This window comes from Cannabis sativa, chromosome 1 (genome assembly GCF_029168945.1).
Source record: "Cannabis sativa cultivar Pink pepper isolate KNU-18-1 chromosome 1, ASM2916894v1, whole genome shotgun sequence".
Taxonomy (NCBI): Eukaryota; Viridiplantae; Streptophyta; class Magnoliopsida; order Rosales; family Cannabaceae; genus Cannabis; species Cannabis sativa.
Window position 1 is genome coordinate 40,938,505 of NC_083601.1, and position 25,091 is coordinate 40,963,595.

Sequence of the window (25,091 nt, forward strand, 5' to 3'; positions counted from 1 at the left end):
AATATGGTTAGAAATACGGTAATTAAAGAAAATCTAAAACCCTATTATTATTTTTTTTTTGGATTTAATGGGATTTATTTTATTTTTATTTTATTATATATAAATAAAAAGTGACCCATGAATTTCTCATAAACTATTTTATTTTTAATAATAAACTATTTTATTTTTAATATAAATAAAAAGTCACTCATGAATTTCTCATAAACCAAGAATTCTGTTATATAGACACACTTTATATAGAATAGATATTTATATCGTTGCAAGAAAAGAAAACTAACAAACATTGTTGTATATTAGCATCCGACAAAATGACAAATACAAATATATCTCAATATTTTTTTTAAAAAAAAACTAGAATATATTTCAAAGACTAATTAGTAAGCCACATCCATTAGGCTAAGAAGGAAGAGTAATATTTTCCTTTTATTATACGTCTTAATTTGGTTTGACTATGCCGTTTATATTCTAGAAACAAAAAAAAAGTTACCTTAAGCAAGCATATATCTTGGGATGAAATGAGGAAGGTAAAAATTGTATTATATTTAGTATAAAATGATTTTGTGATAGATTTGTGTTAAGAATTATGTTCTAATGAAAATTATAAGATTTGACGTAAAATTTAATATTTAATTAATAATTTTATTAAAAATATAGTAAAAATAATTTTATTATATAAACAATGAAAATAAATGTATAAAAGTTTGGAACGTAATAATTAAATATTAACATTGACTTCAAAATAAATATAGAAGCAAAATTTTTACAAAATGAATTATATTTGATGCTCTAAGTCTACAATATATCCAATGAATATAGACGGTTTAATGCACGGTCCACTATCAAAACCACTCTAAACTAACACATATTTCTGAGTCAAAAACTTTATATCTTCATATAAATATAAAATATATATGGTACAATGTAGTGGATGATATCTCTCCACAAGTATAGTAATAGCATAGCACCGTGTTTGGGAGAGAGAAAACAACGTAACATCGATCATTGCAAGTTGATTCGTTTGGGTGAGAAAGGCAATGCTTCCTCTCTCGCTAGTCCAAAAACTAGAACCAAATTAAGCTTGCTAAAAGTTAAGAAAGAAAGATCTATCGATCTTTCATAGACAAACTGAAATGAAAAAAAACAAGAAAGAAAGATGGCCACGAATATGTATATGTCGGTATACAAAGCCATTTTTGTTGACTCACACTCTTTGACTTTCTCATTTACATAATTCTCTTATATTGCATGAAATGAAAATACATTGTATTGTATATTCTGCTACAGCATATATTTTCAATTAGTGCTATAGTCCATTTTCTAAACTTTGGCATTATTATTAGTTTCACATATATATATAGCAAGGTGATATTTATAATATATAACTAATTGCTTCTAATACTTACATTTAGTCAAGCTAAGCTTATAGATCAACATGAGAGTAATGAAGCTGTACAAAACGCTTTTCTTCTTTTCGTTGCTCAATGCCTTTGCTGTAGTACTTATTGTTCATGCACAAGAGGGCCAATCAGGTAAATAATATGACCAACAAAATCATCATATATATATAATACATATACATAATGCTAATATTAATCTTTGTTCTCAGGCTTTATCAGCTTAGATTGTGGTCTGCCATTGAACTCCAACTATACAGAGCCAACAACAGAGCTTAAATATATCTCAGACGTACCTTTCATCACAACAGGTTCAAGTCACAGCATAGCACCCGAATACAAAACCGGTGTTCAAGAACAAGTGAAAAATCTTAGAAGCTTTCCAGAAGGAATTAGAAACTGCTACAGAGTAAATGTCACAAAAGGAACTAGATACTTAATCAGAGCAACATTTTTTCATGGGAATTACGACAACCAAAATACAGCACCAGAATTCGATCTCCATCTAGGAGTTAACTTATGGACCAAAGTGACATTTATCAACGTGTCTATAAGTTCTATCCGTGAGATCATTCATCTTGCATCACGAGACTTCCTCCACGTTTGTCTTGTAAATATTGGATCAGGAACTCCATTCATTTCAGCTTTGGAGTTTAGGCCTTTCAGTAGTAACATTTACAATTACACTGCTACGTCTGGATATTCTGAGTCTTTGGCACTACTCTTTCGCTTAGATATTGGCTCAACCACTGATCTAGCATACAGGTATAAAATATATAATTAGTATAATATAATAACGACTATCTATCTACACACATGTCAATTTTGTTTACTTGTATTTTTTTTTAGGTACCCTTATGATTTCTACGACCGAAGTTGGTTACCCTATAATGGAAAGGGATGGACTGTAATTAGTACAACGAAATATCCTCAAAGCCAGAGATACTACCGGCCACCAGCTATTGTGATGAGCACGGCTGCAACGCCCATCAACGAAAGCGATCCATTGGAATTTTCTGTGTTTTCCCCTAACCAGAATGCTGATTTATATTTTTATATGTACTTCACTGAAACTCAATTACTCCAACCTAATCAATCAAGATTATTCAATGTTATTGTTAATGGAGAGCTCTGGTTTGAAGATATTGCTCCTCTCTACCGAAACACGACCACCATATTTAGCACTTCAGGCAATTCTGGTTTTAGTCAATACAATTTTTCACTTGTTAAGCTTCAAAATTCAACTCTGCCTCCTATTTTGAATGCCTTTGAAGTCTTCTACTCTGTCGATGTTTCACACTTAGAGACAGACATAAATGATGGTATACACATATATATCTTTTATATCTTTTACATTTTTGCAATTTCTTTTTAATTAATACATAATAATTCCATGGTTTTATTTGATTATATATTATGAACATTAGTGAATACAATCACCAATGTAAAGTCAACTTACGGAGTAAAGAGAAATTGGGACGGAGACCCTTGTGCCCCTGTGGAATACTCGTGGAGTGGCCTAAATTGTAGCTACAATGATTTTGATCCTCCAATGATTATATCCTTGTAAGTTATTTTATAGCACTCCCTAACTTTAATTTTTAATTTTATTATTATTGTTCTTTATAACATATAATTCTAAATTGATTGAAATTAATGATATTCAGGAACTTGTCATCGAGTGGATTGACTGGCAATGTAACTACACACATATCAAAACTCTCTAGGATTCAATCTCTGTAAGTACCTTAAATCTATCATGATTTTTCTCTACTTTACTTGCTGTTTATCTACAAGTTGTACAATCACAAACTACTTAATTACTCTGTTTTGTTTCAGGGATTTGTCTAACAATAATTTAACTGGACCGGTTCCTGAATTTTTGACACGATTGCCAAACTTAAGGGTTCTGTAAGTCTTTATTAATAGACACCGTACAAATTTAATTGTCTGCATTACTAAAATTTTATTATTATATCTGCATTATTCATCAAGGTATTCTTCTTGCTTTGTACTCCAGAAACTTGAGAAGAAACAATCTCACAGGTTCAATTCCAATTAAGCTTATTGAAAAGTCAAATCGTGGTTTGCTATCATTAAGGTATGTCTGTCAAAGCTTGTATAAAGGCTTTGACCATTTATATATACATATTCTGCATTAATTTTCTTTTTATAAATTTGTATAATATGCTTCCTAACATAAATTATTCCTTGGATCAATATTATAATAATCTATAGCGTGGGAGAAAATCCTCATCTATGTGTCTCATCTAAGTGTGAGAATACGGAGAAGAGAAAGAGGAGTATTGTTCCAATTTTAGCATCAGTACTTGGTGGTTTGGTTGTGACTTTGTTAATAGCAGTGGCTGTTTTTGTTGGCTTGAAAATGAAAAAGACCCAAGGTAAGTAATAATAAGACTGTATATTTTATATAAGTTTATTACAAATGAACAAGCAATTAATATATAGAAATTAATTTTCTAGCTTTATATGATAAATTTGTTATAACATTAAATATTGCAGATCCCAGTGCTCAAAAGAATGCATTTGAATCCTCAAAACGACAGTTTAGTTACTCTGAGATCATAAGAATTACAAACAATTTTGAGCGAGTTCTTGGAAAAGGGGGATTTGGAACCGTTTACCATGGCTTGATAGATGAGAATACTCAAGTAGCTGTGAAAGTGCTTTCTTCTACTTCCGTTCAAGGTTATCAGCAATTTCAAGCAGAGGCATGTTTTTTCTTTCTTGTTAATTATATATTGAGATATGTAATATATGCAATGCAAGTATATAAATTATATATAATGTGGTTTTTTCTCAATTATAGGTTCAACTTCTTATGAAAGTTTATCACAGAAACTTGACTAGCCTTGTTGGTTATTGCAACGAAGGGGACGAAATGGCACTTATCTATGAATATATGGCCAATGGAGACTTAAGCTCACATCTTTCAGGTTCAATTTTTCTTACGTCATGAAAATGTTCTTTTTACAAGAAGTTATTATAGCATTGAGCTCTGATTTATTATTTCTAATTACAGGCGATAGTAACACAAATGTCTTGAGTTGGGAAGGTAGGATTAGGATTGCAATGGATGCTGCACAAGGTTAGGAAAAGTACAAATTTTTTTTCCACCTTTATAAAAAAAAATAGCTTTTTCTGTGTGTGATTGACAGTAAATTTAAAAAAATGTAGGGTTGGAGTACATGCACTTTGGTTGTAAGCCACCTATAGTCCATCGAGATGTGAAGACGACAAACATCTTGTTGACTGAGAATTTTCAAGCGAAACTTGCTGATTTTGGTCTCTCAAGGGTTTTCCCCACTGATACAGGCACTCATGTTTCTACAGTTGTTGCTGGTACTCCTGGATACCTTGATCCTGCGTAAGTTTTTATTTTATATATATATATATATATATATATATATATATTCAGTTGAAGAAAAGAAAAATGATATATATGTTTAAAAACTATACACTGAACAAGAATCTTAATTTTTTTTTTAGGTATCACATAACAAATAGATTAAATGAGACGAGTGACATTTATAGTTATGGAGTTGTTTTGTTAGAGATAATCACAAATCAACCGGCCATAATTAAAGTAAATGAGAGTACTGATGATGAAAGGATTCACATAAGCCGATGGGTTAGCTCTACCATCGATAACGGTGCAATTACAAGTATTGTTGATCCAAGGCTGCAGGGAGGCTTTGATAATAACTCTGCATGGAAAGCTGTTGAAATAGGAATGGCTTGTGTATCTCCAACACCAAGAAAAAGGCCAAACATGAGTGAGGTCGTGAATGGACTTAAAGAATGTTTGGCAATGGAGCTTGCTCGAAATAACCATGGCCGACTGACTAATTCCTCTTTAGACGTGTCTACCGAAATTAGTCCATTGGCTAGGTAGAGAAGTACAAAAACATACATCTCAATTGCTGTTTCATATATTTCTTTGAAAATTTTGTTTAACGAGTTGAATTTACTCGATTGTGTTGCATCTTATCTATCAATAATAATGACTTTACATATACAATTCACATGCTATACGCACGCGTTAACGAAATTTTACAATGTTATAAGGAAAAATAGATAAGATAATTATTATTCTGGTTCTTTGGGTTCAATGAATTAGTCTCTAATTAAGATTTAATTGATGCTGAAACTACTTTTATATATATAATTAATTTGATCATCAAATTACAATAATATCATTTCGAGTCAAAGCACTAGCTAGCGTTTAATTTTGTGTGTGTTATATATAAAATTAAATCAATTACCAAATAAAGAGAAAAATTGGGGCAATATAGCAACATAATAGTTTGGAAGCTAGAGCTATAACATTGTGATTTTATTTTAAAGACGGGTATCACTGTCAGCGATCTCTTTCAAATATACCGAACTTCAACGAGTTATTCGGTCGACATTACAAATGAATAACCCACTGATATAACAAGTGGAATAATTTAATAGATGTTAAGACTGAATTACTATTATGCATAGACGTGTTATTATTTTTGTACTTATAAGCATCCTTAATTAGCTAGGGCACGCTGGTTTTATTGACTTTGGACTTGCACGTACGATAAAGAAGTTAGGAGTGACTTTGTTCATTTTAAATTAAGAATACGTACAAGAATGATGTGTGCTCTTAATTGTAATATTCCCCAGAACTAAAGTTTGGTCATTACTATGTATAGTAAATATTGACAATAACTCACTCAAAGCCTCAAACTTATTTACGACGTCGATGACTTTGACTTAGAGCACCTCTTATTATTTGGACTTTTGTATTATATATGTGTTATATATTTGTTTTTATGGTCTTTTTCCTTGTTGTTTCTATCAATCAATATAATATACATATTCTGAAGCTTAATTACATTCGCGCGTAATATGAACAATCATTCTCTTGACCAATTAACTACCATTAATGCAAAAATTCTTAATTATTTTCTCTAAACTACAATTAATGCATGTAGTTAGTTGAATAATGAGCATTGCTATTAGGCACTAGTGGTGCTTAGCACCTTCTTGACATGTCGCGTTGCGATTAGCTAACGATATCCCCTAAAAGCTATTATATTAAATTATGTGGGACCCGATACTTAGTTGAACCAATAGCGATATTAACACATAAGAGAGTGCTAGACACTACTGGTGCCCGACATTACTGGTGCCCTTTAGCATTTCTCTTGAATAATATATGGTATATGTTCGATCATTTTAATTAATTTGGTCGATATATATATTTATACTTATATATACTAGTAAAGGTATGTACTACAGTACTCATAAGAGATTAAAATAAGTTTATTATAAAAATAATTTTTTTTTTGTGAAAATATTATAAAAATTAAATATGATTCATGAGCATCTATCAATTAAAATTCATCAATGAAAATATAAATCATATATTTATAATTTACTTTTCTATATAAAAGATAATAATAATTAATATTAAAATTAATTGGAAAAACTTATTAGAGAGAATGCAATGTAATATTTAGTAATATGTTTCTATATATATTGATTTTATCTAATAATATACACTTAATAAAAATACTTATTATCACATATAATTTCTTTGACAAAAAAAATATAAAATTTAAAAAGATTAACATCAGTATTATGTATAGTGTACATAAACAAAGTAAAGACAAAAAAAGTAAGCCGTTAAAAAATAATAGAGAAAGCATGAATATGGGATAAAGAAACTGAGGAAATAATCAATGAAAATGTACAAGAAGGTTAGGCGATATTTTTTTAGCAAAGGGTACGTATATTGGCTCATACGCATATGGTACGATAGTACACGTACGTACGCAATTATAAATATTATTAATAATTTCAAATGTAATTTTTGAGAAAGATAATGTAATCTTAAAGTTGGATCAATGGTGGCTTTTATTAAACTAGCTAGTTAAAATTATGTTCTTTTGAAAGATTTTTATTATGTTTAAATTCACTATATATAATTTCAATCTCGGGCAATATCAATAATCAATAAATTATAACAATAATAGACAAATGCATCTTAATTATTTCTAGTTTTTGCAATAAATATATTATGGGTTCATGAATCATGATTGTTAATAAATAAATAAAACAATTTGCTGGTAATATTCTTAATTCTTTTCAACTGTTTTTAGTCGAGTTGTAACACATAGGTTCAACGTCGGCTTAATAATTCGGATATTATTTTTTCTTTATACTCAATAACCGCGTCGGATTGAGATAATAGAGTCAAGAGTCAAAAGCTAGGGTAAGGTGTAAACGCTGCAGGGGTGTGGTGTTCAAACTTTGCAACCAAATGCATGAAAGACAAAAAAGAAGCTTGCCTTATTATTGTACGTAGGAATAAGGACAATACATATTGACCACTTGCACCAATTATACACGATCGATCCTAATTTCTAACATATATCTCACTTATTTAACTTATTATATACCTCTTTAATTTGGGACCGCTCACCCAGACTTAAAAAAAGAGTTGACTACCCAAACCCAACTCTATTTTATTCGCCAAAATAATACATATATATATTTATAACAATATATTGTATAATATTAAAAGGAACTTATATCATTTTTAAGTGTTTTAAAGTTTGAGCACGTAACGTGAAGTTAGCATGAAGATAGAGCATTTTCACTCCTACACAATTCTTGTTATTTATTATTTTTTGTCTTTCTTTGTCGTCGCTCATGCCCAGGATCAATCAGGTAATTAATTATAGTTAATTTTCCATTGTACTCATTAACTTATAAAATAATAATAATAATATTAATTAATTAAGACTCTTATGCATATAATATCGATCAGGCTTCATCAGCTTAGACTGTGGATCACCCAAAAACACCAGCTTCGCCGAACCAACAACAGGCATAAATTACATCTCAGACGAACCTTTCATCAACAGTAGTGGAGTGAGTAACAGCATACTACCACTTTACAGACTGAATCTTCAACAACATGCAATAAAACTCAGAAGCTTTCCTGATGGAATAAGAAACTGTTACACTATAAACATAAAAAAGGGTACCAAGTATTTGATAAGGTTATCTTTTCTGTACGGGAATTATGACGCCAAAAATAATACCCCTAAATTTGATATCCACTTGGGTGCTAATTTTTGGGATACGGTGAAAGTAGAGGGTATATCTACACCTTCTATAAGGGAGATCATCCATGTCCCATTACAGAATTATGTTCGTGTTTGTCTCGTCAATACTGGAACAGGGACACCTTTTGTTAACGCAATAGAACTTCGGCCTTTGAAAAACAATACCTATGAGGTCGATCAATATGTATCTTTGGCTATGGTTGATCGGCTCGATATTGGTTCAACCACTAATGGAGCACAGAGGTGATTAAGTGATTAATTATTTTATTTATCTTTTTATAATATTATTTAGCATTGGGGTTACTATATTATTTATTAATTAAAATGTGTTTGATTTCATGTTGAATCATGACATATTTCTTATATTTATATAAAAATAAAAAATTGATCCATGAATTAAAAAGGAACAAATTTTTTAATTTTTGTTTCTTTTAGGTTTCCAGAAGACGTTTTTGATCGGAAATGGGGGAGTTTTCAGGACGAGAGTGTTTGGACGACCATAACGACGTCGTTGAGTGTGGAATCAAATGAATTCCTAGTACCTTCTCAGATAATGAGAACTGCAGCGACGACCATCAATAGTGCACCTTTGGAGCTTTTTGTGACGGCCAGCGATGAGAGTAACAGATTTTATGTCTACTTGCATTTTGCTGAACTTGAAAAACTCAAGCCCAATGACTCTAGAGCATTTGATATTAAACTAAACAGTGTCAACTTATACAAAAATTGTGTACCCAATTACTTGTCAACAAACACTATCTACAGCATTTCACCATTTACTGGGAGATTGAACTATACAATCTCAATCAACAAAGCCTGGAATTCGACTCTACCTCCAATCTTGAATGCCATCGAGCTCTATTCTCTTATAGATCTCTCTCTACCAGAAACGGCCCAAGCTGACGGTTCGTTAATTATAACTTAACTATGATTAGTGTTGGTTTTGTTAATTATATAATTAATAATTATAATATATATTGTATGTAGTGGATGCGTTAACGAACGTAAAGTCAGCTTATGGAGTTAATAAGAGAAATTGGGATGGAGATCCTTGTCTCCCATCAAACTACTCGTGGGTGGGTCTCAACTGTAATTTTGACGGTTCAGATCCTCCTAGAGTCACATCTTTGTAAGTTAACTACTTTACTCTTCTTCTTCGTTAATTAATTTAATTATGAATTTCAAATCTTATTAATTATGTGTGATATAGGAACTTATCTTCGAGTGGATTGACTGGCGAGATAAGCACACATATCTCAGAACTCACTGAGTTGGAGTCCTTGTGAGTAATATATATCTGATTAATTAATCTTATTTAATTACAATCGATCGGTAATTTATTTAATATTATTATATATATTGTTGATGTGAAATATTTCAGGGACTTGTCAAACAACAATTTAACAGGATCAGTGCCTGATTTTCTTTCTCAGTTGTCAAAATTAAAAGTCTTGTAAGTTATATTTTTATACTCTAGTTTTCATCTATACATGTTATAATGCATGGATTACCAAATATATAATTCGATCGAGCTCTGTTTTCTGTTTTATAATGCAGAAACCTGGGGAGAAACAAGCTTACAGGTTTAGTGCCAGCAGTACTCGTTGAAAGATCAAAGGATGGTTCACTATCAATAAGGTCTAGTTCCAAAGCTACGTGTGCTCTTACAAATTTTTTTTATTACTTGGATATTACACGTAGACTCACATTATACTAAAATTCACATTTTTTATTTTTATTTTGCGGATAATAGTATTGAAGGAAACCCAGATTTATGTGAGTCGTTTCCATGCAAAAAGAATAAGAAGAGCAGCAAAGTAATTCCAATAGTCGCATCAGCTGGTGGTTTTGTCATTCTTTCGATAGTAGTAGTAGCAATTATTTTGATAATACTACTGAATAAAAAGAAACGAGGTAATTAAATTTCTATATATATTTACATCATTTTTGTTTAATTAACCTTAATTGGTCCTAATATGTACATATTAATATATAGCTGCAGGTGTAAATGATGATAAATCAGCATATTCTAATAATTTCCAGAATGATTCGTTTGAGTTCAAACAACGTCAATTCACGTACTCTGAGATTGTTAAAATAACTAACAACTTCGAGAGAATTCTTGGAAAAGGTGGATTTGGAACCGTTTACCATGGCCTCATTGATAACGTTCAAGTAGCTGTGAAGATGCTTTCTGCTTCATCAGTTCAGGGATTTCAACAATTTCAAGCAGAGGTACTATTTTTACATGGGCTTAATTATATATATAATTCATTAACAATTTGTTGATTTGAAATTAATTTGTGAGTTTATATTCATAATAACAGGTTAAACTTCTTATGAGGGTTCACCATAGAAACTTAACTACCCTTGTTGGATATTGTAACGAAGGAACGAACTTGGCACTTATTTACGAGTATATGCCCAATGGAAGTTTGGACACACATCTTTCAGGTTTGAGTTTTTAACTAAAAAAATAATTTTTGAACATGATTTTCTTTTTTCTTTCTTCTCCCGATTGCTTCTTATAATTTAAATATATAAACTATCTAATGAGAAAGTAGTAGATCAACAAACTTGACTCTGTCTTTTATTATGCATATATAGATGATAGCCGTACAAAAGTCTTGAGTTGGGAGGAAAGACTCCACATAGCACTGGATGCAGCTCAAGGTATTTTAGCTTTACATTTATAAGTTGATTTGATTATTTATACATTATTATTGTTTTGCTCTATATATAATTAATTTCTATATCATTATTTCCCCTTTTTACTTATATAGGATTGGAGTATTTACACAGCGGTTGTAAGCCAGCCATAGTACATAGAGATGTAAAGGCTGCAAATATTTTGTTAAATGAGAATTTTCAAGCCAAAATAGCAGACTTTGGTTTGTCCAAGTTTTTCCCAACTGATGGTGGTACTCATGTGTCCACAATTCCTGCAGGCACTCCTGGATATCTTGACCCTGAGTGAGTTATTTTAATTTAATTGAAAATGAAAAGGCATTAATTAATAGTCAATGAAATAATATTGTTAGCTATATTAATTTGTATATTTGTTTGTAGGTATTATATGACTCACAGACTTGTAGAAAAAAGTGATGTGTACAGTTTTGGAGTGGTGTTATTAGAAATAATTACAAATCGACCAGCCATCAGCAGAGTAATTCATGAGAGGGATCGAGGTCACATAACTCAGTGGGTGAGCTTTATGCTTGCCAATGGAGATGTCAAAAGTATTGTTGATCCAAAGTTAGAGGGAAATTTCGAAATCAACTCAATATGGAAAGCTGTGGAAGTAGGCATGGCTTGTGTGTCTAAAAAGTTAAACATGAGTCAGGTTGTAATTGAATTAAAGGAGTGTTTGGCACTAGAATTAGCTCAGAGACACGACTACAACAGCAGCCGTAGTGTGACTGATCATCATTCAGTAAATGATGAAATGCTATCTCTTGATCTCGATGTTATGATTACTGAATCACATCCTCTCGCACGCTAATTTAGAATTTCAGTTAATTAATGTCTAATTGTTTCGTTCTTTTTCATTGAAATTGAAATGTAATAATCTGTGATAGATCACCATTTTTATATTATTATTTGAAAAAATTATATATGAAAATAAATGAAGGGATAAGTTGAAAACAATTTTTTTTATTACAAATTATCTAAATATAACTTGAAAATAATATTGATTGATAAATATTTTTACAAAACTTATCAAAATTAGATTTCTAACCCACACGGGATATAACCTATAAAATTGAGTATAAATAAAAGTTAATAAAATAAAATAAAAATTAAAATAAAAAATAAAGAGTGAATATACAATATTGTAATTTCCTTGTATTCATGTGTGTTATATGTTTTATTTGAGGTGACCAGTTAGTCGGCTATTATATAATTAAAGTGAATGTAATTAACATATTATAAATACTATCTCAAAAATTCATTTTTATGGATTTATAATTTTTTTTAATTATTTATGTTTTTAAACAGATTTTATTATTATTATTTGAATAGCGCGTTATTTTTCCGTTATTTTTACGTTGTAGCTACAGAAAAGTAAAGTAAAAATAATATATTTATTTTTGTATAAAAATAATATTTTTCTCATTTTCAATTCATATTGTGAATTTTACCAATAAAACTTGAAAAAAGTTAAAAATAAGTGTAATTCTGTACAAAATAAATATAATCAATTAAAACAAACCTCTAAAAACACTTTATAAAATGTACCTAAACTAGCCTATCATGGGGAGCGACCTAGTGGACTGGTAGCGGGGAGCTTAACCCGTGGCTAGACACCTCCTTGCACTGGGTTATTTACTCGTGTGGGGTTCTATCGTGTGCGATGAGCCCCCTTTTTTCCCTTTAACACACCTTTCAAGTGTGTTTTAAAATTTTTTCTTCGTTTAATTTAGAAATCTAAAAATTTACATGTAGCAAATTTGGGGGTAAACACTTGCCTCCAGTATAGAAGAATTTTTTTAAGTGTTCTTGTAGACTGAGTTTGGTGAGCTTCATCCTCATCGCTTGGTTTCGTGGTCGCCCCTTTAGGCAGTTATGCCTTGAGGTCTTTTTAAATGTCCCTTTATGGGAGAGTGTTGGCACTTTGAGCTATCTCGACTCTTTTTGTTGCATGCACGCTTGTTATAATGGGGGAGTTTATTGTGATTTGGAATTTTTCAACCTCTGTACTTATGTAACTTTTTCATTGAAGGAGTATTGACTCTTATAGCAGTCTTGACCTTTTCTCAGTTATCATTGGATGTAAGGGAGCTTTTAGTCCCTTAAGCCACTTAATCTTTTTTGAGATATAATTAAGATTTTATTGGAGGAGTTTTGGCCCCTTAGGTAGTGCCCAACTCCTTTCATATAATGTTGTACTAGGGGAGCTTCAGCCATTTAAGCAGTGCTCAACGCCTTCTACTGTATTTGTGGTACTTAGAACGCATCTTGAATATTTAGAAATTTGTACTCTTTTCAGAGAAGCATCCCTCTTATATATGTACTTACTTTTTTTTTTTTTTTTGCACATGGTCATTTAGCACTGCTAGGCACTTAATTAAATATGGAAATTGGCCTAGATAATAAGCGGGTAATGCACCTCCTAAATCCGTTCTCGTTTTTCATTTATGTCCCCATGCCCATCACGCCCCGCTTAATCCCCAATGGATTTGAGATAGGAAAATCCCCGTGGGGTACCCATTAAAATTAAAACACCAATAATATTAAGAAAATAATATAATGTAATTCAAAACAAAAATAAAAAACAAGATAATAACTTTAACATAAATACACATTCTACCTATTAAAAAGCCATTATGATACAATAAATTAAAGAATATTAATAGTCAACTTTGTAAGTACAGTAGAACCTCTATCCAAGGATACCTCTATCCAAGGATACACTTGAGACTAAAAAATAATATTCTAATAATTGAGAGGTTATAACTAAATAGAGTTACACTTGAAAAAAAAAAATCAAAATATCGAAAAAATATCAATGTAACAAAAATACCAATAAACAATTCTTAATACTATATTATATTAAAATTATTTTCGAGTACATATAATAGTTATACATGTACTATTATTTGAAATAAAATTATTAATTTTACATAAATAAATTTATAAAATATATGTATATATTTTTTTAAGATGTAATTATTCTTATATAGAAGTATATTTTATTAATACGTGACTTAAAAAATGTATAACTAATTATCATATAGAGGTTATTCTTATTTATAATTGGCCTAAATTGGGACTTCATTTTTTTTTATAACAAATTAGAGGTTATTCTTGAATAGAGTATTTTTAAATAGAGGTTCTACTGTATAACAATATATAACTTTATATGTAATAATTAGAAAACTATATGGAAATAATTTAAAAACTATATATATTTGAGTCGAATATGGGGTGGGTAGTACTATCATCCCCGATCCCACCCCAAACTCACTTCGGGTATATAAAATTGCACCCCATCCCCCACTACAAAAAACTGCTACTTTTAGTGACAACTTTTTAATCACAACCTAATTTTTTTATGATTAAATGTGACTTTTAGTCACAACAAAATATTACTTGTGACTAAAACATAGTATTTAGTTACAAATAATTGTCACTAATTTAGTTTTAGTCACAACGAGTATTGTGACTAAAAATACATGCATTTAGTCACAACAAATTGTATTTTTTGTACTTTTAACTACGGACTTTTTAATCACAACATAGGAATCATGATTTATAATTAGTCACATTTTTTTCACTTTTAGTCACAAATTTTGTTGTTACTAAAAGTAAATTTTTTTGTAGTGCTCGTCCCACCACCCATTAAGGCGGGTAATCTTCGTCCCATTTGGGCATGCCCAACCTTGGACAAAGGTGGGTTATAGGCCTGTGCTTAGGGCCCACCTAGCCCACAGGCCCAAATAATTTTTCCTCTTAAAATTACACATATTTTTTTTTTACTAATTTTAAAAAATATTACATTTTTTTTTTCTAAATAAGAATTCAAAATAATATTTTTTTTCTATAACTTACTAAATTTCAAGATCGACCTATCGATTAAATTTCTATCAGTACACTTTATACTATATTAAAGTGGACAGTGCTTTTTTCATTTTTTTCCTTTTAATATTGTGTAAAGATTGGGGGATAATGGGAATTGAATTGAACAAATTATCGCATTATATATGTTATTCATGAACAGTCTTTATTACGTTTTTTTCCCTTTCTTATAAATATCTTCTGATCCTTAAACAAATTCTATAAATTTTCTTTTTTTTTTAATGTGTACGTATTATTTGAAAAAGTGAACTTGGGGCGCCTGAACTGAAGTTCTTAGCTTCCTCTACTTCAGTTGAAATTGTGTAGATATGAAATATAGATGTTCAAGTTAGCAATTCCTCTTCACCAGATCAATCATTCAAATATTAATTTATCATATATATATATATATATTCCTAATAAAATATTTTGAGGGTTCACTTTATTTTAAGTCACGAATACCTAGAAATTAATTGAAGCCATTTCAATGCTCTGCGCTGGTCTCAATTTTCACAAAATTCTCACATATATTATAGTAATAAAAATTAAATAGACAGTAATGCAATGACCAGATCCCACTTATTCTTTAATTTTATATATATTATTATAAAAAGTTAATACAACGTTCGTCAATATATTATTCTACGTGTTTCTACTTGCATTTTACTATTCCCTAGCTAGCTATTGAATTGAATTGCCGGCAGTACTTTCCAACTTGCGTATTTTTCTCATTTTTGTAATTTAATTTCTAATCAAGAAAGTCGTCGCCACTCACGACCAACAAAACGAGGGTAAATTAGTAAAAAAAAGAAGGGAAATTAAGAGGATATTTGCATTTGTAATGAGTTGAAAAACAAGCCAAATATAGGAGACTTATTAGATAGAATACTTTAATTAATTACATTTGCATGTATCGGGTCAACTTTTAAGCAACAAAGAATATGTTGACTCGCATGATAGCTAGCATTGAATTGCACATATATAATATATTTCTATATACAAAGTTACAAACTCTAAATTAATTAGCTATATAATATATCCACTTGGGAGATATATAAGTGTATTGTACTATATATAAACCAGTGAGTTGATTCTAGGTGTGGTAGATCATATATGATCCGGATAGGTTTGCTAAACAATATGATGTTCAAGCTTCATTTTCTCTTTTTATCGCTAGTTCTTACAGCCCTTGTACATCTCGTTAATGCACAAGATGATCAAAAAGGTACGTATTAATCATCATCATTTATATATATATCACTATATCAGTATATATTACTATATAGCTATATGTAGTTTGTTTCTAATTAATTATTGTTATCGAAATTTAATATATAGGTACGTAGCTAATTAAAATTTCTGTAATAAAAAGCTATATAGCTGCATATATCTTACGTAATTAATTAATACATGATAATTAATTGATCAGGTTTCGTTAGCTTGGACTGTGGTCTGGCTGAAAATTCTAGCTACTCGGAGAAAACAACAACAATAAATTATATTTCAGATGCTGCTTTTATTAATAGTGGTGTAATAAAAAGCATACTCCCCAAATACAGAGTCGGTCTCCAACAACAAATGACATTGCTCAGAAGCTTTCCTGAAGGAGTTCGAAACTGTTACAGACTAAGCATACAAAAGGGTACCAAGTATTTGTTCAGGACAATATTTCTGTACGGAAATTATGATGGCCTAAACAAGACTGCTAAATTTGATATCCACATAGGGCCTAATTATTGGGACACTGTGAAGATCGAATCAGCTTCACAAGCTTTGATTAAGGAGATGATATATACTCCTCCACAGGACTATGTTCATGTATGTCTTGTCAACACTGGATCTGGGACACCCTTCATTCAAGCTATAGAGTTGAGGCCTTTGAAAAACACCACTTATATGATTCATGATTCTGGAGCTTTGGCATACTATGCTCGCTTGGATTTGGGTTCATCCACCAACAGTACATACAGGTGTGATATAATTACCCCATTTCTCTCTTTCTAAAGATATATATAAGACTTTGAATATTATTAATTGTATATATATATATTATATATTCATGTTTCCTCGATATATATTCTGGCTAATTATATAAACCCATGTGTTCTTTAAACAGTAACATACATTAAGGGAATATCATTGGTCTAATTAGATTTTTTATATATGAATCCATTGCTTTCTATACATACACTTGTAGATATATTAAAGAATTTCAATTTGTAATTTTATTTTCACATACTCATCAGCACCATTTTGACATTTCATAATTGAGTACCTATATATATAGGGAGAAATAATTAAATATGATAATCTGGTTAAAAGTTCGTAGAAAATAACTAGTTGATCAAGTGAGATGACATGTAACTTACCACCTAGGATTAGTTAATAATATTTCCTAAGAATTATTATATTAAATTATATACCACCCAATTACTTACTGATATGACAAAATCTTTTATTATTTCACCTTAAATAAATAAGAATGAATTGATAAAGTGTTAAAAAACACTACTAATATTCATCTTTTATTATTTCACCTTAATTGATGAGAATTGTTATTTGATATTTTAAGGCTCCAATAAAGTTTTACATTTTATTTATTAAATCAAAATTTACGGGATAAATGCGCCAATAATGCATCTTAGTGCTTAAGGTGCCTCCTAGTATTTTCCAATAATAATATACATACGGTACCTATACGTACGTACATACATTATTTATTTATTTTTGTTGATATATATGTAAATGTACGTGTTAATTAGGTATCCATTCGATGTGTTTGATCGCATCTGGGTTCCATTTAACGACCTTTCATGGAAACAAATGACGACATCGACATCGCTTAACGTTGACAACACCACTCATATTGACTATTTTCCACCGTCTGTCATAATGAACAACGCCGCCACACCTATAGACGAGGACGGTCCGATCGATTTCTATCTGGAATCGCTGGATGCAACTACCAGCTATTATCTCTATGCACACTTTGCGGAACTCCAAGAGCTCAAATCCAATGAGACCAGAGCATTTGACATCAATGTCAATGGTGATCTCTTGTATGGACCAGTTGTCCCTAATTACTTGTCCACAAAGACCGTCTACAGCACCAAACCCATAACTGGAAAACTCAACTATAGTTTTTCAATAACCAAACGTAAAAATTCAACTTTGCCACCCATTCTTAACGCTATTGAGTTCTATTCCTTGCTTGACTTTTCCCAATCAGAAACACACCAAGATGATGGTAATATTTATTAATTATATTTTTCTTTGCGTACTAGCTCTATTTTAATATATGTAGTCGATCTTCCCTATTTTATTTTTATTTTTAAAATATATGCTAGTAGTGATTATTATATATTTTGTGTATCTATAGTTCTTATATCATCAAATATTGATTATTTATAACTTTTATTATTAGTGGATGCAATCACTGGCATAAAGTCAACATATGATATGAAGAAAAACTGGAATGGAGATCCTTGTGTTCCCATAAAATACTTATGGGCTGGTCTAAATTGCACCAATGATATTGTTATTTCTCCTAGAATTATATCCTTGTAAGTCAATCTCAATCTGATTCTTTAATATATAGCGTACCTTAAATTTTAGAATTTGTATTTTTTTTTTTATATATGTACTACCCTGTAATAATTTGGTGGTTTATATTTTAATTATTTGCACAATAATCAGGGACTTGTCTTCGAGTGGATTAAGTGGCAATATAAGTCTATACTTCTCTGAACTCGCTATGCTAGAATCTCTGTAAGTATAAAATACGTACAGCTCTCAAGAAAAGTTCAAACTAATTGGTTACTTTATATTAATATGAAAATTTCATATATATATATTACTTATTTCAGGGACTTGTCAGACAACAATTTAACTGGGCCGGTGCCAGATTTTTTGTCTTCATTACCGAACTTGAGAGTGTTGTAAGTTATTATAATAAGAAAACACATACATTACTATAATATTTAATTTATTAATTAATTAATACTACATTGATTAGATTTTAATCTTGACTTTATTACAGGAACTTGGAAAGAAACCAACTCACAGGCTCAGTTCCAACTTCACTTCTTGAGAGATCAAAGAATGGTTTACTATCAGCTAAGTATGTTGCTTTTGAGTCTTTATGAAAGAACATATATATTATTATTCAATCTTAATTTTCAGAAGAAGCCCTTATTAACTTTATAATTTTTCACCAAACTCTACCAACGTGGATATAATAATATGATAGTTTCGGAGAAAATCAAGATTTATTATGTGACTCATCTACTCCATGCGTAACGAATAATAAGAAGAACAAGAAGAAGAACAGTATACTCATTCCAATAGTAGCATCAGTTGGTGGAGTGGTATTGTTGTTAATAATAGCCGCAATTATTTTCTACACCCTCAAGAATAGAAAGAAACAAAATAATAATGGTAACTTCTTTAGCGATCAATTTTAGTTATTATTACGATTGAGTTCCTTGAATTGATAGTTAAGTACGTAATTTATCATTAGGTTATGCCGTCGCAACAGGGATTGTGGCACCATCCAATTTGCAGACTGATTCATTATTAATTGACGAATCTAAAAAAAGACAGTTCACATATTCTGAGGTGATCAAAATGACAAACAACTTTGAAAAAATTCTTGGTAAAGGTGGATTTGGAACTGTATTTCATGGCTTGATAGATGATGGTACTCAAGTAGCTGTTAAGATGCTTTCTCATTCATCGGTTCAAGGATATCAACAATTTCAAGCAGAGGTATTATTCATTTTTTCTATATAATTTTTTTTTTTGAAGTTGTACTGCATATATATATATATTTGTACATGTATTAATAAGCTATAATTAATGTATATATACCACTTTGAAAGTACAGGTTAAACTTCTTATGAGAGTTCATCATAGAAACTTGACTAGCCTTGTTGGGTATTGCAACGAAGGTTCCAATATGGCTCTTATTTATGAGTATATGGCCAATGGAAGTTTAGATTCTCATCTTTCAGGTTAAGTGTACTGTATTAATTAGTTTCATTATGTTAGTATCACTTTTTATTTTTCTTTTAAGAAAATAAATTATTATTATTATCGTTAATAAAAAAGTGGGTAATATCTTGTTTGCAAAAATAAATAGAGAAACATGCAAATTTATTAATTAACAATAAACATATATACTTTTTGCATTTGCAGATGGTGTTAGCAATGTATTGAGTTGGGAAGGAAGACTTCAAATAGCAATTGATGCAGCACAAGGTTAGACAAATATTGATCGATCCATTGATCACTATATGTTAACATTTTTAGTTTTTATTAGCTATTTTAATAACCAAAGTGTGTGAACCTTTCAGGGTTGGAGTATTTACACAATGGTTGTAAACCACCTATAGTGCATAGAGATGTCAAGACTCCCAATATATTAATAAGTGAGAATTTTCATGCAAAAATGGCTGATTTTGGCTTGTCAAGAATTTTTCCCACCGATGATGGTACTCATGTGTCAACTGTTGTTGCTGGCACACCAGGTTACCTTGATCCGGAGTAAGTAAATATTTTTCTACAAAAACTCTTATTATGATATAATAATAAGGACAAATAGTTTTCTTTTCGATCTTAAACTTCCACGTACATACCTTTGAAAAGTTTTGCTCTTCCAACTTTTTTGTATGGCAAAAATCTCTTCCAAATTATCTAGCAAAAGTTATAATTAATATTGAAGAGTTTTTCATATTGTTCATTTTTTGTCATGCAAAATAGTTTCAACGAAAAAACTTTACAAGGAGAATAATTGAGGGCGAAATTTTTTGTCCTATAATTAATACGAGAGCAACTAATTGTTTTTATTATAAATACTTATGTTAATGTTCTTATTTATACATTTTTTTTTTGAAAAAGAACCTACGTACAGTCTCTCAAATATAGTTTTAAAATATGATTAATTTTCAGGTATTACGTTACAAATAGGCTGAACGAGAAAAGTGATGTTTATAGTTTTGGAGTTGTTCTATTAGAGATGATTACAAGTCGTCCTGTCATAAGTAGAACCCATGAGACCAGAACTCACCTAAAGGAATGGGTTAGTGTTATGGTGGCAAATGGAGATATTAATAATATAGTTGATCCAAGATTAAGGGGACATTTTGAAATAAACTCAGTGTGGAAAGCGGTTGAAATATCAATGGCATGTTTAGCACCTTCATCCAATAAAAGGCCAAACATGACTCAGGTTCTGAGTGAACTAAATGAGTGTTTGACAACAGAATTAGCTGGAAAGAACAATAGCCGTCAAACTGATTCCACAAGCTCAATAAATGAGGTGTACTCTATGAATGTGACTAGTCCTATGGCAAGGTAGAAGGTGTAACTAATTAAATTTATTTGCAAATATTATTCTCTCTAGCTATTGTATAACATTTTCATTTTTTATTCTCTCATGTGTCAGTTAAATAATAATATAATATGCATGCTGTAAGCATATATTTCAACATCTTTAATTTCTGTATTTTTTTTTAGTACAAAATATATATTTATATATCTTGGCTACGATTATTAAGGTTATAAGTAATAATTTCGTTTTGTAGCTTCAACAATAATCTTGAATTTTAATATTGTTAAAATTGTATAGCCACTTGTAACCAAGCATAACTATAATTAATGCATCAGTACTTATTTAGCCAAAATATTCATATATATATATATGCATAAGATTTCTGGAGTGTTCAACATATCAAAATATATTTGCTTTATTTTCTCTATCAATAAATTATAGCCTGTTTATCCTCCCAAAAATAAAAAATAAAATGTCATTTTAAGAATTTCATTAATGGAATATTGGCAAATAATAATGATAATATAAAAACTTTAATTTTTGTGAGTTTGGACTCCTTTGGGTTTGGGCATCGGCATTAGTGTGCAAAGAACTCAACTCTCTGATTTGGTCTTTGGTTTAATTTCCGCAAACAAACAATTGGAAGTTGTTAAGAGAATAGTTGACTTAATTAACACATATATAATACGCGTAAATATGAAATTTGTCCATAATTCTAGACAAAGATGTGCACTAGTTTTGAAAATTGAGTTGCAAAGATGTGCAATAGTTATTATTTTGCCAATAATAGCTTTTTAATCATCTACCTTAAAAAAAAAAAGAAAATATTTACCTGTCCCACGATCTTTTATTTTTTGGAGTAGTGCACACCGGTATTAATTAATGTTTAATATTGTTATAAGATGACTCTAAATAATTATTGAATTATTAAATTAAAATATATATTAAATATCTAATACTTAATTAATTACATTACTTAAAGTGGTAGTATGATAATTAGTGGTTTTTTTTTTTTTTGAAGAGAGGGATGCCCTTAGAGGGAAAGAAAGGAAACTAAATTGCAGGGGTCATCGCCAATCCAAATTGCTGCTTCATCTAACCCCACTGCCCACTTAGCGAAATGATGAGCCATGGCATTTGCTGAACGACTAATGTGAGAGACTCGAGCGTTGGGGAAAAGAGATAAAGCTTCCTTAATTTGACGAATGATGTCACCAAAAAGAGAGAGATCTTCCTTAGTACTTGTGAGCGCGTCAGTAATCGTCTTGCAATCTGTCTCCACCTGGTGAATAGGAAAGCATTCTTCGATACACCAATTAATCGATGTGAGGAGTGCTTTTGCTTCAAGGGTTGCCACATCACCTCCGCCGAGATGAGAATTGGCTACAGCTGCTACCACCTGACCTTCACTATTGCGAATTACTCCTCCGAAACCTGCTTTTGCGCTATTCTTCGGGATAGCTGCATCAGTGTTCAATTTGAGGCAACCGTTTGGAGGAGGCTCCCAGACAGAGACTGGGGGGGGCCTAGTCACTGGACCCAGAGACTGAGAAGCTTGGGAGGAGGTTTTGTACTCGCCGAAAGCCGCTAGCCGTAGGCCGGGAATTGCATGATTTTGATCCTGCGCTTGGTTCCTGAGAGCTCTATTCCTGTTATGCCAAATAAGCCAAGAAATACAGAGGAAAGAGTCTACTTCCTCTTTGGTCAGTTTAGTATATATCAAGTGTGCTATGTCATGAAAAGAAACAGTGAAAGGCAAAGAGTAAATGTAACTATGAAAAACTGTACCTTTCCAGACACTTCGAACCTTCCTGCAGAAAAACAGAGCATGGGAAACAGTTTCTTCTTGGTGACCACAGCGATCACACAAGGAATTAGGGAGGATTGTTCTAAGAGCTAGATTCTTTTTGGTTGGGAGGGTATTGGTGGACGCACGGTAGACAAAATGCTTGACCTTGGGTGGAACATGCAAAAGCCATAAGTTTTTCCACCAGGGAGATGGGGAGGAAGGGGAGGGGATATCAGGAGGCGAGGTCGAGGAAAAACTAAGATGATAACCTGACTTGACAGAATAGGTTCCAGACTTAGTGAGCTTCCAGATCAGGTCGTCATTCATGGGCGATAAGGGTAGAGGAATGGATAGGATTTCTTGGACAATATAAGACGGAAAACAGCTCTGAAGACTAGGAAGGTCCCAGGTCATATTGGGTGAAATAAAGGAGGACACTCGATCTGGGATTGGACCTATAGGGGTGACTCTGTTATGCCCAGGAATCCAGTTGTCAAGAGTAGTAGAGGTGTTCTGCCCATTGCCTATTTTGGAAATTAGACCCTTATGTAATAACTCTTTTCCCCAAAAAATGCTACGCCAAACAAAAGAGGGGGAGTGCCCGAGAGAGCAGGTCATAAAACTGGAGTTCGGGTGGTATCTTGCCGCGAGGATTTGGGCCACCATTGAGTTTGGGTGCTTGAGGATGCGCCAGGCTTGTTTAGCAAGCAGAGCCTGATTGAAGTGAACGAGGGAGCGAAAGCCGAGCCCACCATGCTTCTTAGACTTGCAGAGCTTAGGCCAGCTTTGCCAGTGAATTTTGGGTCGGTTGTTCTCATTGAACCCCCACCAGAAGTTAGCCATGATGGATTCAAGGGAACGACAAGTGGAGACAGGAAGGCGAAAGCAGGCCATTGTGTAGGTGGGGATTGCTTGAATTACAGACTTAAGAAGGATTTCCTTGCCTCCTTTTGAGAAAACTTTATGCTTCCAGTTGTTGAGGTGAGCCCAAACTTTGTCGTGGAGATAATGAAAGACTTGTTTTTTCGTTCGGCCAATATGTTGTGGGAGTCCCAAGTATTTCTCAAAAGATGATTTCACGGGAATATGCATGTAATCCGAAATTAAAGTCTGGTCCGTGAGGGTAACATTTGGGGAGAAATACAAGGAAGATTTATCAAAATTCACTTTTTGTCCCGTGGCCCGATCATACAAGCTTAGGACCTCCTTAATCGCGTTGCAGGATGTTATAGAGGCTCGACAAAAGAGAAAACTGTCATCAGCAAAAAGAAGGTGCGAGATTGGAGGAGCTCTGCGGGCAACTTTAAATCCAGATAAATCCCCAGTTCGTTCAAATTGCCTAATGATAGAAGATAAACCCTCAGCACAGAGCAAGAATAGATAGGGGGAGAGAGGGTCCCCTTGTCGAATACCACGGGTGGGAGTGATATGGCCAAAGACTTTACCGTTAACATTCATCTTGAAAGTGGCGGTCGTAATGCAATCAACGATAAGCCTAGAGAAACGCGGGGGAAAGTCCATTTTCTTTAAGATGGCACTAAGAAAGGCCCATTCGACCCTGTCAAAGGCTTTAGCCATATCAAGCTTAAGAGCCATCCAACCTTTTCTCCCTTGGGATTTGAGCTTGATGGTGTGAGCTACTTCCTGGGCAATAATGATATTGTCCGAGATGAGCCTACCAGGAAGGAAAGCACTCTGATTAGAAGAAATCAGCTTATTTAAGACTAGCTTAAGCCTATTTGCAATGGTCTTGGAGATAATTTTGTAAATGATAGTACAAAGGCTTATGGGTCTAAAATCCTTCACCGAAAGGGGCTGCTTCACTTTCGGAATAAGGGTGATGAGGGTAGTGTTGAGAGGGCTGATGTCACCATTCTCATTCAGGAAAC

General features: G+C 31.8%; 3 protein-coding genes across 4 annotated transcripts; all 3 read left to right on the forward strand.

Moving 5' to 3' along the window:
- Positions 1 to 1,344: 1,344 nt before the first annotated feature.
- On the forward strand, positions 1,345 to 5,447 carry LOC115704132 (LRR receptor-like serine/threonine-protein kinase IOS1). Its single transcript, XM_030631352.2, has 13 exons — positions 1,345 to 1,529; positions 1,607 to 2,159; positions 2,244 to 2,716; positions 2,822 to 2,960; positions 3,062 to 3,133; positions 3,234 to 3,305; positions 3,415 to 3,495; positions 3,633 to 3,796; positions 3,918 to 4,126; positions 4,225 to 4,351; positions 4,438 to 4,503; positions 4,593 to 4,782; positions 4,905 to 5,447. The coding sequence occupies exons 1-13, from the start codon at positions 1,433 to 1,435 to the stop codon at positions 5,308 to 5,310; spliced, it is 2,649 nt and encodes an 882-aa protein (XP_030487212.2). The 5' UTR covers positions 1,345 to 1,432; the 3' UTR covers positions 5,311 to 5,447.
- Positions 5,448 to 7,878: 2,431 nt separating this feature from the next.
- Positions 7,879 to 12,172, forward strand: LOC115704587 (LRR receptor-like serine/threonine-protein kinase IOS1). Of its 2 annotated transcripts, none has more exons than XM_030630878.2 (13): positions 7,879 to 8,123; positions 8,224 to 8,767; positions 8,960 to 9,429; positions 9,512 to 9,653; positions 9,735 to 9,806; positions 9,906 to 9,977; positions 10,082 to 10,162; positions 10,278 to 10,438; positions 10,521 to 10,759; positions 10,852 to 10,978; positions 11,132 to 11,197; positions 11,308 to 11,497; positions 11,594 to 12,172. In XM_030630878.2, exons 1-13 carry the CDS (start codon positions 8,033 to 8,035, stop codon positions 12,024 to 12,026), a joined length of 2,688 nt encoding a protein of 895 aa, XP_030486738.2. In that variant the 5' UTR covers positions 7,879 to 8,032; the 3' UTR covers positions 12,027 to 12,172. The 2 variants fall into 2 exon arrangements, with proteins under 2 accessions (XP_030486738.2, XP_060971464.1); XM_061115481.1 differs by having other exon boundaries at positions 7,901 to 8,123; positions 10,527 to 10,759.
- Positions 12,173 to 16,102: 3,930 nt separating this feature from the next.
- On the forward strand, positions 16,103 to 21,579 carry LOC115704936 (LRR receptor-like serine/threonine-protein kinase IOS1). Its single transcript, XM_030632155.2, has 13 exons — positions 16,103 to 16,307; positions 16,512 to 17,052; positions 17,845 to 18,329; positions 18,507 to 18,645; positions 18,779 to 18,850; positions 18,949 to 19,020; positions 19,122 to 19,202; positions 19,332 to 19,519; positions 19,602 to 19,849; positions 19,968 to 20,094; positions 20,279 to 20,341; positions 20,437 to 20,626; positions 21,032 to 21,579. The coding sequence occupies exons 1-13, from the start codon at positions 16,196 to 16,198 to the stop codon at positions 21,438 to 21,440; spliced, it is 2,727 nt and encodes a 908-aa protein (XP_030488015.2). The 5' UTR covers positions 16,103 to 16,195; the 3' UTR covers positions 21,441 to 21,579.
- The last annotated feature ends 3,512 nt before the right edge of the window (positions 21,580 to 25,091 follow it).